The sequence below is a fragment of the Mesocricetus auratus genome, unplaced genomic scaffold, assembly GCF_017639785.1.
Source record: "Mesocricetus auratus isolate SY011 unplaced genomic scaffold, BCM_Maur_2.0 Super-Scaffold_100028, whole genome shotgun sequence".
Lineage (NCBI taxonomy): Eukaryota > Metazoa > Chordata > Mammalia > Rodentia > Cricetidae > Mesocricetus > Mesocricetus auratus.
In genome coordinates this window covers 3629160-3647505 of record NW_024429209.1, presented here as the reverse complement: position 1 = coordinate 3647505, position 18346 = coordinate 3629160, and the positions used below count along the sequence as shown (strand labels likewise).

The window sequence follows — 18346 nt, the reverse complement described above, 5'->3', positions numbered from 1 at the left end:
TCCCAGCACTTGGGAGGCAGAGGCAGGCGGATCTCTGTGAGTTCGAGGCCAGCCTGGTCTACCGAGTGAGTTCCAGGACAGCCTCCAAAACAATACAGTGAAACCCTGTCTCAAAAAACCAAAAAAAGAAAAAAAAAAGAATCACCATGGAGCTGGCAGTGGTAGCACATGTCTTTAATCCCAGCCTGATTTACAAAGCTACACAGAGAAACCCTATCTAGACAAAAAAAAAAAAAAAAAAAAAAAGAATCACCATGGAGCTGGGCAGTGGTGGTAGCTCATGACTTTAACCCCAGTACTCTGGAGGCATAGGAAAGCAGATCTCTGTGAATTCAATTCCAGCCTGGTCTACAGAGCGAGTTCCAGGACAGCCTCCAAAGCCACAGAGAAACCCTGTCTCGAAAAACCAAAAAAACAAAAAACAAAAAATAAAAGAAGAATCATCATGGAAACACTCATCTAGGTGTGTCTATGAGGGTGTTTCCAGAAAGCTTTATTGAATGAGGTGGCACAGGCATTCATCAATCTCTGCTTCCTGATTTTGGTCACATGGGATCAGTTGCAGTGCCCTCCTGCTGTGATCAACTCTTAGGAGTGTGGGTTTCTAGACTGTTTCCTGTTGACATGGGCCATTTGCATCTTTGGAGGATCCTGAGAAAATTGACAATGGTCAAGTCCCAGGGAATCTAGCTGTTTTCCAGTCTTGGTGTGTGTGGTGATATCTTGTTTGTACAAATAAAGCCTGTCTGATGGTCAGAGAATGGGACTTGTCATTAGCTAACCATAGAGGTCTGGAGGTCTGTATAGACAGACAGGAAGTGAGATATCTGGGCAGAAACAGGGTATAAGCAGGGAGAAACAAGAACTTGCTCTGTAGACCAGGCTGACCTTGAACTCACAGAGATGCACCTGCCTCTGCCTCCCAAGTGCTGGGATTAAAGGTGTACAGCAGCACTTCTTCCTTTTGTGTTAGTTTGTTTGTTTTTTGCTTTTGTTTTTTTGAGACAGTTTCTCTTCTGTGTGTATATTCTGGCTGTAGAGAGTCCATTGACTGAATTACTTTGCTAATGGCTTTCCAGTCTGTAAGCATTCTCCAATTTCCTTATTTCTGTTTTAACAACAAATACAGGAGAATTCCAAGGGCAGGTAGGTTCTTCAATAAGTCCAGTATTTGGGGCTGGAGAGATGGCTCAGAGGTTAAGAGCACTGACTGCTCGTCAGAGGTCCTGAGTTCAATTCCCAGCAACCACATGGTGGCTCACAACCATCTGTAGTGAGATCTGGTGCCCTCTTCTGATATACAGACAGAACACTGAATATGTAATAAATAAAATAAATCTAAAAAACATAAGTCCAGCATTTAGCTGCTTCTGAAGGAGTTGTTCTAGAACCTCTAGCTTCTCTGAAATCATAGGCCATTGCCCCACCCAGACAGGATTGTCAGCTAACCATGTTAAGGATAGGGCTTTTGATCCCTCTATGAGTTTGACACTTGTTTTATTCTGTTTTTATATAGCCCAGATGTTCAGTGTCTGTTTTATATAGTGCTTTATAACATTTTTCTATAAACATGAGTTGGTTTATGGTTCATTTCTGAGCTGGAGGAATGTTAATCTGGATATTCCAGTTCTGTAACAGATCTTGACCCCGTAGATTTACTGCTTTACTAGCCACATATGAATTCAGCCTTCCTCTTTGTCTTTCTGGACCTATACATTCAACCCATTTCATTCTTTGTTTTACCTGAAACAGAGTTCAGGTAAGAATTGAACATCTCGCCGGGCGGTGGTGGCACACGCCTTTAATCCCAGCACTCGGGAGGCAGAGGCAGGCTGATCGCTGTGAGTTCGAGGCCCGGCTGGACCGACAAGCCTCCAAAACAATACAGAGAAACCCTGTCTCGTAAAACCAAAAAAAAAAAAAAAAAAGAATTGAACATCTCCTTCCTGAAGAGGCCAATTTGGATGCCAAGATTCTGGAATGATAATGGTGATATCTGTACCTGTATCCAGTATAACACCATTTATTTGTACTCTTAGTTTTGGTCTTTGCTCGTTTATAGAAGTCTGACACAATATACGTTTTCTGTTTCCTCCTTGAAGTTTTGATTCATCCTCCAAAGGTATTCTACCATCCAGAGCAGTATGATTTTTTACAGCAGGCACTGGATTTCCTAATTGTTCTGAGGAGGATTGTCCCCCACAGTGACTGGGAATGACTGGAACAATTTGGGCATGGGGGCCTTTGAGAGGCCTCCTCACATGGAGTTTCCCAATGGTAAAGGGTTGCCTTGCTTGTCTTTTGCTGATCAACCTTCATTGGACCAGTGTCAGCCTTTGCTGCATCTTGTACATAATCCAGAAGGTCGGGGCATCCTATTTGGTTTATTTCCAAAAGAAGCATTATTTGCCTTGTCTGCAATTTCTTCTCAGATGAGTTATTCTACCATAATTAAAACATTTGATATTTTCATGTCTCCTCATACCTTTGGAAATCGCTTCTCCTACTCAAGCCTCCTTGTTATAATCAAAAGACTCAACATTGGCTGAGTGCAGAATCCATTCATCCATTGGTGCTAATCTGATCTTTAAGTGCCCAAGCACCATTTTGCATACTAAATTAACATTTTCAAAAGCTAGAGATTCAATAGGTACTCATTTAGCTTCTGGATCTGCTATCCCTATTTGTACAGCTTTAGTCAGTTTTTGCAAAAAGTCACTAACGGTTTCTTTTGGGCCTTATATAACCTTAGTATATAACTCAATTCTTTTCCCTGATTCTTGAATCTTGTCCCAAGCATTCAAGACTGCTGTACAGCATAGGGACAAGATGTGTTCATTGTACATAGCTTGAGTATCTGCTTCAGCATAATGGCCCTCACCAAGAATTTGATCTTGGGAAACCTCATAATCTTTTATTTTGCCTCGATGTTCAAGAACCTTGGCCTCTTTCCTCCAGTATGACTTCCACTGCAGCTATGGACCAAGTTCTAGAACAGCCGAGACTAATTGAAGCCTATCATTTGGAGTTATTTTATTTCCTGTAGCTCATGCCTTTACTAAGTGCCTCACATGTGGTGAATGCATGCCACAAGAAACTACTGCTTCTTTAGTGTCTTAAATATTTGTAAGTGTAGGCTCCCATTTCATTATCTATATCCTTCTAGATGTTTATTTGCTGACTTTTCGTAATAGTAACAGGATAGACCATAGCAGGTGATGATGATGATATGACCCTTGGTAAGTCATCTCTGACTTTTAAAGGTATTGGTGATGTTAAATCTTTTTTATTCTCTTTAGTTTGTACCTTAACTTCCCGTGTATCAGTTTTAAGGCCTTCTGTGGCCTGTAATCTATGCACCATTATTTTATTGAAATGTTTGAACTTCCTGAACTCTAAAAACTTCCAATAATATCATTAAATCAGTTTCTGGTTCTCTTTATTTACATATGATTCCAGAGATTTAATATTCTCATCCTTAGAGATTATTTATATGGTATGCAGATTGCCTTCCAAAAACAATGAATGCTCTATCTGCAAGCTTGTCATTACTCTTAGACATGGAATGAATTTTTTCTGTAAAGAGTTCATTACCATGTTCCATTATGTGAATTTTGTTTGTCAAATTAGGATTGTCATTTTCAATTGTATGAATCCTTTTTGCTAAGCTCTCATTATAAGTTTGTAAAGACTGTATCATTTCTATAAGCTCCTCATTCTTAGTTCTACCATCAAACTGTTTCTTTAGGGATATCATATGGATTACCAAGATAATAGCAATTATGACTTAGAGTGTATACATCCCAGGTAGGTTATGTATCTCTTTTAAAATTCCATTCATAATAGTAACAAAAAGATTTTTAAGTTCCTGGAGAGTGACATTACCTGCCATTGTTGTAGTGGTAGTTAATAAATTGTTAAACATTAATTAATTTACTAGCTTAAAATGCAAAAATAGCCGGGCGGTGGTGGCACACGCCTTTACTCCCAGCACTCGGGAGGAAGAGGCAGGCGGATCTCTGTGAGTTCGAGGCCGGGCTGGACCGATAGCCTCCGAAACAATACAGAGAAACCCTGTCTCGTAAAAACCAAAAAAAAAAAAAAAAGCAAAAATATTCATTAATTTACCTAAAATTAAATCCTCAGAAGGTCTGTCTCTTATGGTCTTAACCTTAAGATGCAATGATGGTGTTTGGCCAGCAGGTGTCAGAGGTGTACTTCCAAAGGAAGTCCAAGGATATAGAAACTCCTGTCTGACTTGTTCAAATGTTGTCCACCTTTAGATTCTAAGCAAAACCCTGCCCCAGCCTTAATTTGGGGGAGTTTTCCTTTTTACCAGGTTGAATTGTCATATTGTTGTATGAACTATTGCCTCTTCTAATCAAGAGATCTTTCATGTTTGAATAAAATCTTTACCAATTTTGATGGTGTCCATAGCTTTTCTTCTGTAGAAACAAAAGCAAAACCTTTTCTACAAAGTAGCACATACTCTGGTTTCCATTCTGAGGTCAACACATCTTTAAAGTATACAGGCTGGTTTATTTTAGTGGTTGTTCCCTTTCCATTAGTATTTAAATATTTTGTTGTTGTTGTTTTTCTTTTTTCTTTCTTTTTCTTTTTCTTTTTTTTTTCTTTTTTCTTTTTTTTTGTTTTATGAGACAGGGTTTCTCTGTGGCTTTGGGTGCTGTCCTGGAACTCGCTCTAGTAGATCAGGCTGGTCTTGAACCCACAGAGATCTGCCTGCCTCTGCCTTCTGAGTGCTGGGATTAAAGGTGTGTGCCACCACTGCCTGGCTTCATTTAAAAATTTAAAGTAAATAAAGCATTGTGCAATCTATCTCTAGATGTCATTGCTCTCTTCTGTTTATTAAGCATTTCTTTTAAAATGGAATTAAATCTCTCTATAACTGCTTGTCCTATAAGGTTGTGTGGTATACCTGTAATATGATTTATGTTGTAATAAGTTAAAAACGGTTTCATTTTACTAGAGACATGCTGGTGTATTGTCAGTCTTAATTTGTACAGGTATTCCCATAATGGCTATAACCTTTAATAAGTGTGTGATTACAAAATCAGTGTTTTCAGAACTCACTTTGTAGACCAGGCTGGCCTTAAACTCACTGAGATCTGCCTGCCTCTGCCTGTAACATGAATAATTTTCACTCAGAGACAGATACTTGGGTTCAAGTTAAAGATCAGAAAAGCAAAGCAGCCAAGTCACCAGAAAGTTCTTAGCTCTAGCAAGGCTGGGGAGGGATTGTGTCCTCAACATGGCTGAATACAAATTGCCCAAAACTGACTGCCTGCTACTGTCTTACATACCTCTCTAATGCTGGGATAAAGGCATGAACTCTGTTTCTCTTTTAGTCTGATTCACTCTCATGTAGTCCTGGGTGGCCTTGAACTCAGAGATCCATCTGCCTCTGTCTCCTGAGTACTGGAATTAGAGGTGTGTGCCACCACTGCCCAGCTTTTATGGTTGTGACTAGCTTTGTATTCTCATCTCCAGGCAAGCTTTACTAGATCGTAAACAATATATCTCCATGTCTGTCTCCCAAGTGCTGGGATTAAAGGCATATGCCACCACTGCCCAGCTGTGAATTAGCATTTTCAAAAGTCTAAGATTCAATTAATATTTGTCTAACTTCTAGATCTGATATCATCTATTTACAGCTGAAGTCAATCTTTGTAAAAAAATCAGTGAAGGCTTGCATAATTTTAGTAAATGACTCAGTCTTCTTTCCAGCTTCTTCAACTCTGTCCTAAGCTGTAGGCTAAACGGACGCTGTAACGATACGCGACACACAATTACTGACAGTAAAGCTAAGTATTTAATGAAGAAAATTACTCACAAGATACTAAACCCAGAGGAGCCAAACAGTTCTCAGCTAGCGGCCGGACCGGAAGCCGAACTCCAGGAAAAGAGAGCGAGACTTCCTGTGCGCTGTCTTTTATGCCTTCCCCCGTAACGCCCCCTAGCCATGCCCAAAAGTGGGCCTGGCTAGTGACGTAGTTCCGCCTACGTACGTATACGTCTTTACGTCCAGCCGTATACGTCTTTAGTCCTGCCTAAAGTGGGTGTGGTTAGCGGTGTGGTAAACCGCCCTTTTATTACCTCATCTGTATGCGCCTCTAGTAAGTCACATGTGTAATGGCGGCATAGACTTAGTAAGTCACATGTTTAATGGCGGCATAAACTTCCTCCTACACCAAGCATTCGAAGCTGCTGTAGAGTATAGAGCCAAGGTTTGTTTATCATATATAGACTGTCTTTGCAAAGCAGCACGATCACCTTCTCTGAGAAATTGATCTTGGGAAATTTCAATACTTCTAGCCCTACATCATTGTTGGATGACCCCAGCATTGTCTTCTACCATGTTTTCCGTTGTAACTGAGGACTAGCTTCCAATACTGCTGTAACCAACTATTTATGGTCTTGTGGAATAATTCTGTTACTAGTTGCCCATGAACGTAGCATGTACCTTACAAAAGGTGAATGCATGCCATATGAATCTATTGCTTCCTTAAATCTTCTCAAATCTAACATTTCCACAGGATTCCAGTAAGCAGTTTCATAGCCTTGGGGATACCTGTATTTTGGTGGTTGTTCCTGTATAGTGACTGGATAAATTAAAGTTGCTTTTGTTTTTTGTTTTTTGTTTTTTTGAGACAGGGTTTCTCTATATTCCTTTGGAGGTTGTCCTGGAACTCGCTCTGTAGACCAGGCTGGCTGCAAACTCACAGAGATCCACCTGCCTCTGACTCCCAAATGCTGAGATTAAAGGCGTGAGCCACCAACACCTGGCCCTTAAAGTTGGTTTTTTGATAACTTTGGCCTCTTCAATTTTATAATGTATTTTCTGCTCTAAATTCTTTTGTGTCTGAATATTTTTATTATTAGTGACTTTTCCCAAGGCTTATATCCTTTTTAAAAAGATTTATTTATTATGTATACAGTGTTTTACCTGCCTGTATGCCTGCAGGCCAGAGAGGGTACCAGATCTCATCATAGGTGGTTATGAACTACCATGTGGTTGCTGGAAATTGAACTCAGGACCTCTGGAAGAACAGCCAATGCTCCCAACCTCTGAGCCATCTCTCCAGTCCCAGTTTTAACCTTCTCTAAGGCTTGTATCTTATGAATAGTACATTTTTCTACATTTTGTATTTTATCAGTCAATTTCTTGTATTTGGCAAAATTACCAAACTGTTTTTAAGGATAAAATATGAGTTACCAAACCAATAATAATTACAAGTGACATTAAGTCAATCCCAGTTAAGTTGTTTATCCCTTCATTTATCTTTTCTATTTGCATCCCATCCATGGTAGCAGTAAACAGGCTCCAATTCCCTGCATTGTGGTATGTCCATGTCCTTTTTTTTTTTTAAGATTTATTTATTATGTATACAGTGTTCTGTCTGCATGTATGCTTGCGAGCCAGAAGAGGGCATTATTACAGATGGTTGTGAGCCACCATGTGGTTGCTGGGAATTGAACTCAGGACCTCTGGAAGAGCAGTCAGCGCTCTTAACCTTTGAGCCATCTCTCCAGCCCCTGTTTTCCTTTTAAAGACAAGGTTTCTTTGTGTAACAGCCCTGGCTGTCCTGGAATTCACTCTGTAGACCAGGCTGCCCTTGAACTCGTAGAGATCAGCCTGCCTCTGCCTCCTGAGTGCTGGGATTAAAGGTGTGCACCACTACCACTCTGCTTTTTTAACACGGGAAGATTTTAATATTGTTGCCTACCACCGGTATTTTTCTCTTTTTTAAAAAAATTCTTTGTAATTAATTAATTATTTTAATAGCCTAGTTCATTGTTTAAAAATTCCCAAGTACCTTACCAGCTGGATGCCCATGCTCAAAAGATGGGGTTGTGTAAAAGTAATTGGATGTAGTGACAGTGCTCGACCAACAGGTGGAGTAGGCTCGGCGTCAAGACTGCCCAGGATCAGCATGCTAGGAGAGCAAAAGTGTAAAGCAGCTGGACTAGCTACTGCCCTGGTGCTTGTGAGCTCGGAGCAGAATTGGCCTGGGAGGTTAGTGGAGGACACATGGATGAAATATGAGGCGCTAGGGATTTGTACCCCAGAAGGTAGAAAAGCAGGCTAGGAGGGGCTGGGGGAAGGGTAACTGCAGTTGCAATGTTTAGTGTGGCAGAATCACTCCCTTTGCTTGGTTTAATAATGCCCGCATGGGTACCAGATAAAACAATTTATTTTACCATTTGTTATAAAATAAAACTTGGAAACAAATATTAATGATAAAAGCCTGAAGCTGGGCAGTGGTGGCGCACGCCTTCAATCCCAGCACTCAGGAGGCAGAGGCAGGTGAATCTCTATGAGTTCAAGGCCTGCCTGGTCTACAGATTAAATCTGTGCGCCACCACCGCTGTGCTAAAGAATTTTTTTTAATGGAGTCTTTCTATATAGCCCAGGCTGGCCGCAAGCTCCTGTCTTAAGTTCTCAAGTGTTGGGAATACAGATGTCAGCCACCTTGTTTGGCCCTTTGAGCATGTGATCATTGTCATGTATACCTGGACTTGCACATTTTTTTGCTATATAGCACTTCACTGTAATTTCATACCACAGTTTATCTGTTCTAATGACAAGCCTTCAGTTGTCTCAAGGGTTTTTGTTTCTTTGGGTTTTTTGTTTGGTTTGGTTTGGTTGCTTGTTTTACCATGATGACCACTTCTGTGAAGGTTTTTATGTATTTTCCGGACACCTGTAGTTTTACCAGAATACATTCTTAAGTGTAGAATAGTGAGTCATAGAGTGTATACACTTCAACTGTACTACATAATGATTACCTGTTGCCAAAATAGCTGTACTTAGTTATACTTCCAAGTGCAATTTATGGGATCTTTTCAACCCCATGTCTTTATCAACACTTTTGTTTTGTTTTTTAAAACAGGGTTTTTAAAAATATTCATGACAATATTAAAACTTTAAGTAATATGGACAGCTTAAAAGTGGAACTTTTCTCAGCCGGGCGGTGGTGGTGCATGTCTTTAATCCCAGCATTCGGGAGGCAGAGGCAGTCGGATCTCTGTGAGTTCGAGGCCAGGCTGGACTGACAAGCCTCCAAAACAATACAGAGAAACCCTGTCTCGTAAAAACCAATAAAAAAATGGAAGTTTTCTCTCAAAAATTCCACTCTATAGATATTTGTCTTTATGTCCATGTTTTTCTCCATTTTATAATATTTGTATGTATTCTTATGGTATATATGCATATATATGTGCATATACACATCACTTTTGTGCCAAAAGTTTATTCACATAAAATTTAAACAGTCAAGTTAACAAAAACATAAAAAATTTTGAGTTAGTTATGGCAGCAGAAATTTTTTCTTGCAAATAATACAGTATTTGGTGTTTCTGTTGAGAAGTTATGCTGTTGAGAGAGCAATGGCATTAAATCTTAACTCATCAGGGTCATGTTCCATGAACTTGTTGCAAACTTCTATGACATCCTCTAACAACATCTTAGCACTAGTTTTCCCATGGCTAACTGGAAATGGTTTCTGTTCATCTAATTCATAGAGATGCCCATCTATATGAACTAACACAATAAAATGAAGATCTGCTTTTTCATTTTACTTAGTGCCTCAGTCTGACCTTCATGTGCACTGGTCTCATGAATAACTTGAATAGCATCATAGTTCTCCAAGTACTTGGTTCTTTCTTCAGGACTCATTGACACAGATTCCTCCAGGTATTTTTTTCAGTGATGATCCAGACTCAAAGTACATCTTGTCTTTGTTGTTTGCAATGGTATGGATTAGTTCAGTTGTCCCACAGGCATTGCCAATCGTTTGCTTAATGAAATATACTGATGATGTAACATCTTATCCTTGAGACTTTATTTTATCTTCCTCTTCTGTCCTAAACACATCATACTTTTCTGTAATAGGGAAAAGGAGTAACACTGTGCACACTGATCGTGGTACCATGCTGAGAAGTTCAGGCTCCATCCCATACACATCAACAAACTGCCAGCTAGGATGCAGGCCTAACTGGCTGAGAAACTGGTTGATGAACTTGGGATTGGCCTCCAGCGGCAGCCAGAGCTGACCCTCCATGACTGCTCCACCCACTGCTCTCCAGCTCTGACAGTGGTCTCCACCGCTTCCGCCCGGCTACACATCACTTTTACAAAAACATTATTTTAATAAAAATTGGATCACATTATACCATTCACTGTTCAGCAACTTCTTTGTTTTGTCTACTTTGTTCTAATTTGTTTGAGATGAAGGGGTCTCACTTTGTAGCCCAAGCCAACCTGGAACTCATGGCAGTAACCTGTTTCATCCGCCAGAGTCCTGCGATTACGGACAGGAACCAACACACCTGCAGGCAGCTTAGCTTTTTTCATTAATTGATATGTTTATCATTTGGTAGGTGTCATTCTATGTAGCCATTCACTAAGCCTATACATACCATGTGCAGGTCACTGTTCTAGTCTGGTGGAATATATCCATAGCAGCTTGTCTGCAGGGAGCCTGTATTTTAGCATAAGAAATGATTAAACATTGAATGTTGTAAATAACTGAATTAGAAGTGTGGGATGTAGCTGATTGGTAGAGTGCCTACCTAGAATATACTAGGTTCTGGCTCAATCCCTAGCACTGCAAAAGACATAAATTAACAAACTAACCAATTGATTAGGGTGTGCTATAGTACTGGGGTAAAACTCAAAATGTATGAAGCCCAGCTTCTTTCCCCAGCATGAATAAGTCAATAACTGAATGCTATATTGAAAGGTATTATGGACTACAGAATAAAAAAGATATATGAAGCAAGGGTAAGGGAGGCCTGTTGTAGAGGGATTGTCCTGCTGCAATCTGTTACCATCCATCTATCCATCCATCCATCCATCCATCCATCCATCCATCCATCCATCACTCTTACAAGAGAGTGACATTATTCTGGGTGCTGGAGATGCACTGTGGACAAGATGCCCAATAGACATACAGCATATAACAAATACTGTAAAAGAAAAGTAGCTGGCTAGGGTAGGCTATTCAATCTAGATTGATGATAAATGCTTTTCTGAAAAGGGAACACATGGCATTCAACAGAATGCTATGATAGAACACTTGTGAATAACTAATTAATTGACCGTCTTTCATCCTAGGGTTGCTGGTACAGAAGAAGTGGTGATCCCTTGTGCTTCTGACAGTGACTCAGGAAGTATAGATCTACAGCTGAGCAATTTAGAAGACATTCAGAAAGATGCAACTAATGTTGAATTTGCAGGTGAAAAGGGGAAAGGATGTATTAAAAAAAATGAGTGGGGAGAAGGATTTTTGCCCTGCTTTCCATACAAGGAGTTGAACCCAAGACTTCATACTGCTAGGCAAATGCTCTACCACCAAGCTACACCCTAGACCTACAACAGCACTTGTTACTCTTGTAGAACACCGGGTTCAAGTCTGAGAACCCATATGGTAGCTTATATCATCTGTTACTCCAGTTCCTCTGTGGCATTGCATGTACATGGTTCACAGATATACACAGACAAGGCACACATATGCATAAAATAAAAATAAATAAATCTCAAAGAAAAAGTCTAGTCAAAGGATATTGATTGAATAATTGCTGGGCGACCAGCCCTTGGCTAGATTTTGATGATTAATTTGGTTCATGATGTTAAAACCTTACTTAGCACTAGTCTAGATATAGAGGAAGCTAAACTCGGTCCTCAGAGTTACTGCTTCACACTGCAGCACACTGAGTGCTAGAGGGATGCTGAGAAAGGAAAGGCCAGTGTGGCTGACAGCGGGGTGGGGAGGTGAGTGTGGGGTGAGGGGTGTCTTCGTGTGGATGATGGGACATAGATTGGCTGCAAAAAAAGTATTCTCATGTACTCAGCAAACAGGAATTGAGTAAGTATGAGATGCTGAGTCTGCAGTAGTAACTGTAACCAACCACCATGGTCCCTGTCTTCTGCACAGTGCAGGGAAGAGACCTTCCAAAATAAACAGTAACTAAAGTATTTGCAAGGCGTAATAAGCACTGTGGAAGAATTAAGAAGAGATTGAGACAACAGGTAAGAGAGCCGAGAACCCTACTTTAAATGATAATTGTCAGCAAACAGTTTTGGGAAGCCTCACGTGGACAACCCCTGGGAGAAGAGTAACCTAGAGAGATGGAAATGGAGCTGGAATGCACTAGCCAGGAAAGACCTGCTGTGCCTGGGGAATCACATTAACTCATTTATATCATATCTGCATTCAGCAGATACCAATGTCCTGCTGTGCCCTAACAAGTTCAAACTCCTGGAGATACAGCAACAAACAGCTGGAATTAAGCATAATCCCTGTGACAGGGCATGAGGGGTCAGAGTATTTGATATTTCAAAGTTCAGGAGGCATTTTGTAGCTGAGACCTGAAAAAGAGTAGGAACCAGCAAGGTAACAACGTGTGGGAAGGAGGGGGAATGTAGGCAGAGCAAGCTGCAGGTGCCAAGCCCAGAGGTAAAGGAGCATGTGGCTTGAATTGAATTGTAGTTAGCAGATGACAAATGGGAGAGATTCCCAGCTGTGGCTTTCAGGAGCCCAAAGAATACAAAAGTAGGCTTGAAATCCTCAGAGGATCCATTTAATCTTTTCCCTTTAGCTTTGTATTTTCTGACCCCCGACTGGGGAGCCATGCTTGATGTACTTGTCACTGGTGCACACACTCAGTGTGTTCCAGCTCTTTGAATTGAGTTTTTAAAATGTTCATGGCTGAGTCCAGACCCCTAGCATTTTCAGTTATTTGTGAAATGCTGATCCTTTGTTCTATAAGGCTATTTATTTTATCATTAAACTTGTTTGCTGGCAAGAAGGTCAGATTCAGATAGCTTAGGACAAACTTCTGTGTCTGGGTCCACACAGAGTAGATGACAGCTGATGTTATTTATAAGGGCGACCCACCAGATGAACAATTTATCTGATGGAGGATAAACTCATAAACAAGGTTTATGGGTTCATTGCCTATAAATACTGTCTGCATCTTTCTGTAATTCTCTTGTGCGTCAACCTGATCCCCCCTAAAATAGCCATGGGATTCGTCCCACAACTGTTGGCTGTGTGTTCCTCATCTATTGGGCACTGTTGTTCCTGTAAATTGACAAAAGGATGACTTCCTCCTCTGCTGCGTACTGTACTTCTGGTGAATAAAATATGCCCTTATGGTTTAGCATTTGTTCCACGTAATGGTGAGAAACTTAGAAGCCTGTTTTCCATCATTAGCTAGCTGACAAGGCAATCCAGTACAACGAGCTGGACACTGTCTCTGTGCATGGATCACAAGTTAGATTTTTGCAGATAATTCTCAAGGACGGTGGTGCAGATTTCTGGTTCATTGAAACAAAGTCTTTTAGACACCAGGGACCAAAATTACTAGCTAGCTTCTTTGACCAGGTCCAATTGATAACGCACAGACCAGTGGACCTGACAAGACTCCCTAAGCAATTAATGCTTTGCAAAAACCTGTTTATAGTGCAGAATCCTAGACTCAGATAACAATGTTTTAGTCCTGAAATTTATGTGGGTAACGGGAAAAAGCAATTAACCAATTAACCAGGTCTGGATGGAAACAGTTTTGTGCCAGTCACGTGGGAATGGCTTCACAGATGGCCAGGACTGAAGAAAATGACCTGGCCTCTGAGACTGGACTTGGGATGCTTTCAATGTTCTGAGACACTCCCCGCAGCCCATTGTTTTATGTCGTCTTCATGTCCCTTGTCCCCCCATGCACACTATGGGTTGCCACAGTTACCTCACAGCCAGCTCAAAAGTGGCCCCCAGCAGTGCAGCTGCACTCTTAGGAATGGGGCAGGGGAAGGCAACCATACCTTTATCACACAATGTCAGTCTATAAAACTTAAGACACTTAAAGAAATGTAGGCTAGTACACGACTTCTTTATTTCTTCCTTAGACCCCTCAATAGCTTAACCTTTCTCTGCTATAAACCCTTGTAAGCAACCTTCTTAAGAGATAAGGAAGCCTATACTCGCTTTTGCATCTGCCTACTAATCAGTAGCTGACAAGTTTATTGCGCAGGTGTCCCTTACTGTTTTACTCAAGGAATGCATCATAACCCTGAGAAAACAGTCTTTGTAGCTGTTTTTACCGCCTAAAGTTTGTTGTTGAATGGGTATACAAGCTGTGTGAACAAAGAATGAGCACACAGAATGAGAGCTGGAAATAAAGAAAGCATAGCCAGCCTCAGATGGAGTGTGTATGGCTGTTTTCTTTAGCTAGATAGGAAATTCTTTTAAATCCTCGCTGCTTTGAAGGCGTTCTGGCTGCCGCCCTGCTGCAGTTCTGGAGCTGGCCTCACAGGCTACAATACTTCTGTGCCTTCTCATCTGTGTATCCGAGAGAGCAGCTTCTCTTGACCTCTGTGTAGTTTGTTTTTTCTTTTTTGGTACAGTTGTTGAAAGCAGGGTGTGTTCCCCTGCAGGCATCCCCCACCCCCAACCCGTTTAAAGCTGAAAGTTGACTGTAAACATTTAATGTTCGTTTTTTACCCATTTGGCACTCTGAATTAAGATGGAAGAATTTTTAGAAATTATCTTCCTGAAAAAGCCTGTGGGACCATTGTGACCTAAGAATATACTAGTCTCCTGAAAAACTTCAACCATTTATTCAAATTCAGACTATTGGAAAAGGTTCTAGGAGCACCAGTCAACAGTCGGCAAAGGCATTCAGACTTGAGATTATAAAGATTATCTCTTCACCATTTTGTTACTGCCCAGGCCTAAAAGTCCTTGTGTCTGAAGGCTCTAAGAACGCCAGTTTTGCAGCTGAGAAAAAACAAGAGAGTTGGAGGGGGAAAGGTCTTGGTCCAGCAGACAGGAGAAGCCGTGAGCCCCAAGCCAGTGCCCTGCACCATTTCACACCACAGAGGTGTCACCGTATCTGTCTTCTTATTAGATTCGGACATCGCTGACATCCCTGAACTCATTCAGGAGCCCCTTCCAGATAACCTCACACCCCTGACTCCCCAGGCACCACTCAATGAGGCCAACGTTGAGAAGCTGGTCCAGTCCATCCAGGAGGTTTTACATGGTGAGCTAAAGGTATGCATGGCAGTCTTGATGAGCAACCCAATTTATTCCTTTTAATAAAAATATTCTGAACATGACTCATTACATACATAAATACTTTATTAATTATAACATGTATTTATCCTTGCAGTTTTTATATTTATAAATTATTAGATTTATATATTATTTATATTTATAATAAATAAAATATTAAATTAAAGCCTTAATAAAAGTCAAAGATTAATCTTCTCTAGCCTACTCTTTTGAAATAACCACTATTAGCATTTTCTGTTCCTACAAATGAATATACTTACAGGAAGAACAATCCACATGGTTTAGGTGAATAGCTGTGGATCCGTACTGCCAACTTTACTGGAAATACTGGGTTCTATTGCTGAGGAGAGCCAGTCTCCCATCCTAATGTGGAGTAGTTTGCTTGATAGCATTGTGGGGTATTCTATCACATTGTGAACTCTGAGTTTGCATTTGTGTTAAATAAAATCAGCCTTGGGTCAGGAGGCCTAATTAGCAACTAGTTGACAGAAAGTAATCATAGAGAGCCATAGAGTGTCTGTAAGATGATAGACACACAGGAAATAGTAGGGAGGGACTTGGTGTAGTGTAGGTTCTTTTTTGGTGCAGCAAAAGGACACTGTAATACTGATAATCATCATTCCTTGTGGGTTAAATGAGTGTTCTTGGTTTATAAATTTTTTAAGATTTATTTATTTATTATGTATTTATTATGTATACAGTATTCTGTCTGCATGTATGCCTCCAGGCCAGCAGAGGGCACCAGATCTCATTATAGATGGTTGTGAGCCACCATGTGGTTGCTGGGAATTGAACTCAGGACCTCTGGAAGAGCAGTCAGAGCTCTTAACCTCGGAGCCATGTCTCCAGCCCTGGTTTATAAATTTTTTAAAAATTATGTATTTTTTGTATAATGCTAATTCAATAGTAACAACAATACACTAGAAGTCAGTTTGTTGGTATTCACTTTTGATGTGAAACTTTTTATTTTTAAAATTTGGAACTATTCTCTGTGTTCAATATTAAAGGTTTTATAAATATTTTTGTTTAATAAAGGATTTGGATTGCTGCAGTGAATTAAAACAAAAGAAAGCCCATTCCTTCATTAACAAAGGAATAGATAAAGAAGAAAGTAATTATATGAGATTATCTCAGATGCTGTGATAGCTGTGGCTGCACTTAGGAAGGGCTGACAATTCTGCTTCAAGACAAAAAGGACAATCCAACTCTTTTTTTTTAAGATTTATTTATTATACATACAGTGTTTTACCCACAGTCCAACTCTTAAAATACATGCATTTCTAGCAAGAAATGTAGAGAAGGCAGGAGGTTTACAGGCCCAGATGTAAGAAAGAGCATCATGGAAGTTAACTGACAGTTGTGACTGCCTCAGGTCAAGGCAAGACATGATTTGACAAGTTCAGCCTGATCACATGGGTGCTATTGAACTACTGTAGATAAGGAGTTACCTTATCATTATACATTTGAGAAAAATATACCTGGTCAAAAAAGTAAAAATGAAAAAACGAGAGCAAGAAATGCGGGCTGGTGGAGCACTCCTGCAATTTCAGCGTTTGGGGTAGGTGAGGCCAAAGCCACTCCTTGCTCGTTAGGGAGTGTGTATGCGTCTATACCACCTGTAACTGGGGGAAAGACGGGAAGAAATATAATCTGTGCTTTCCTCTTTGTGCTTCATTTCAGAGTTTCTATAATAAGTAGATATTGCTTCTCTGATCAGAAAAAAAGAATGTCTGTATGAGAAGACTTTATTCAAATCAGAACTTCCATTTTTAAAGGAAACCTTAAGAACTTTAATGGGGTCAGAAGAACTAGAAGTAGCAGATGCAGGGTCACCATTGGGCATCTTAATCGGGTAGCTCGATGGAGGGTAGGTGGACGGTGTGGTGAAGCCTGAAGGTGGGGAAAGGAAAGCCTAGAGCACTTAGGGCTGCAGGTGTGATGGAGGGTGTGGTGTGATCCCCAGCCAAGGTGGTGGATAAGGAAGTGCATCGGGTCCTTCTGTACTTTGTGCACTCCTTATGGTTAGAGACTGATCCTGGACTGAATAAGATGCCATATGTTTAAAAACATTCCAAGAAACTTTGCAAAGCATTGTACATTTATCAAATAAGATGATGTATAATTGTACTTTTATCATTATCTCCACAAATTCAGGGTGAATCTGAAAAGCTGATGTTCCTAAGATCTTTGTCTTCTTTGAGCCAAACTTTACCTTATGACGAAACCACAGAATCATTTATTCACCGACACACACCAGAAATAGTGCATGTCCTAAGTGTAAGTACTGTCTGTGGGTTTGGCAGAGATGACTGCAGTGCTGGAACTCTTGACTTGGCCCATGGAGTTTCACCCATATTACCAATTCATTTCATAGCACAGACTGCTCAACAAGGAAAAACACTCTGAGACACCTCTCAAATGTAAATCACCTTGGAAATAAAAGAGAAGCAAAAGAGAGAGGAATTGCATTTAAATTTTCAGCAATTGAAATATTTAAGCAGTAGTTTTGGGCAAAGTCTGTCAAATGCTTGGGTTTAAGTGTCAGCTCTCCCTCTTTATAGCTGTGTGACTTCAGAAAGTATTTAACTTATGAATGAATGCCTCAGTTTTGTCATTGATAAAATAAGAATAGCTGTATTTACTTCACAGAGTTATTGTGAACATTTAATTAAAAATAAATGTAGACAGCTGGGTAGTGGTGGCGCACACCTTTGATCCCAGCACTCGGGAGGCAGAGGCAGGTAGTCTCTGTAAGTTCAATGCCAGCCTGGTCTACAGAGCTAGTTCCAGGATAGCCAGGGCTACACAGAGAAACTCTGTCTCAAAACAACAAACAAAACAAAACAAAACAAACAAACAAAAAACCCCAAAGAAGTAAGTTATATAATAGCCTCTGATATACCACACACTTGAGAAACATGATAGTGTTATTTTCACTATTGTATTTTTTTTCTGTTTGTCTTACTCCAGCTACATTCTGCCAAAGCTTATCTATTCATAGAATGTCTTATTAAATACCTGCCAGTTCCAGACATGGGCACTGAGGCTGAAAAGGCAAAAAAGACCTAATCCCTGCTCCTTGGCTTAACAAGCTATAGTCAGTTGTGGGTTTCTGACAAAAGTCTAAATGAGTATATGGGGTAGAGGGATGGATGGTCCATGTCAAAGGATCTAGGGAGACTCTGCAAAGGGGTGATGCATGCACTCACTCATACCTTTTACTTCCTGCTGCTTTAGTTTCCTGTCTGTGA

At 40.4% G+C, this 18346-nt stretch overlaps 1 protein-coding gene and 1 pseudogene across 6 annotated transcripts in view; one reads left to right on the top strand and one right to left on the bottom strand.

Moving 5' to 3' along the window:
• Mroh8 (maestro heat like repeat family member 8) overlaps nt 1-18346 on the top strand; it is a 94579-nt gene that overhangs the window by 10859 nt on the left and 65374 nt on the right. For 5 of the 6 annotated variants that reach the window (XM_040733031.1, XM_040733030.1, XM_040733029.1 and 2 more), the window contains exons 2-4: nt 11138-11259; nt 14929-15074; nt 17250-17372. In XM_040733031.1, the coding sequence (XP_040588965.1) occupies nt 11138-11259; nt 14929-15074; nt 17250-17372 (391 nt within the window). The remainder of the gene's footprint in view (nt 1-11137; nt 11260-14928; nt 15075-17249; nt 17373-18346) is intronic. The other variant, XM_040733032.1, reaches the window with a different exon arrangement.
• Nucleotides 9390-10082, bottom strand: LOC101826666 (annotated as a pseudogene).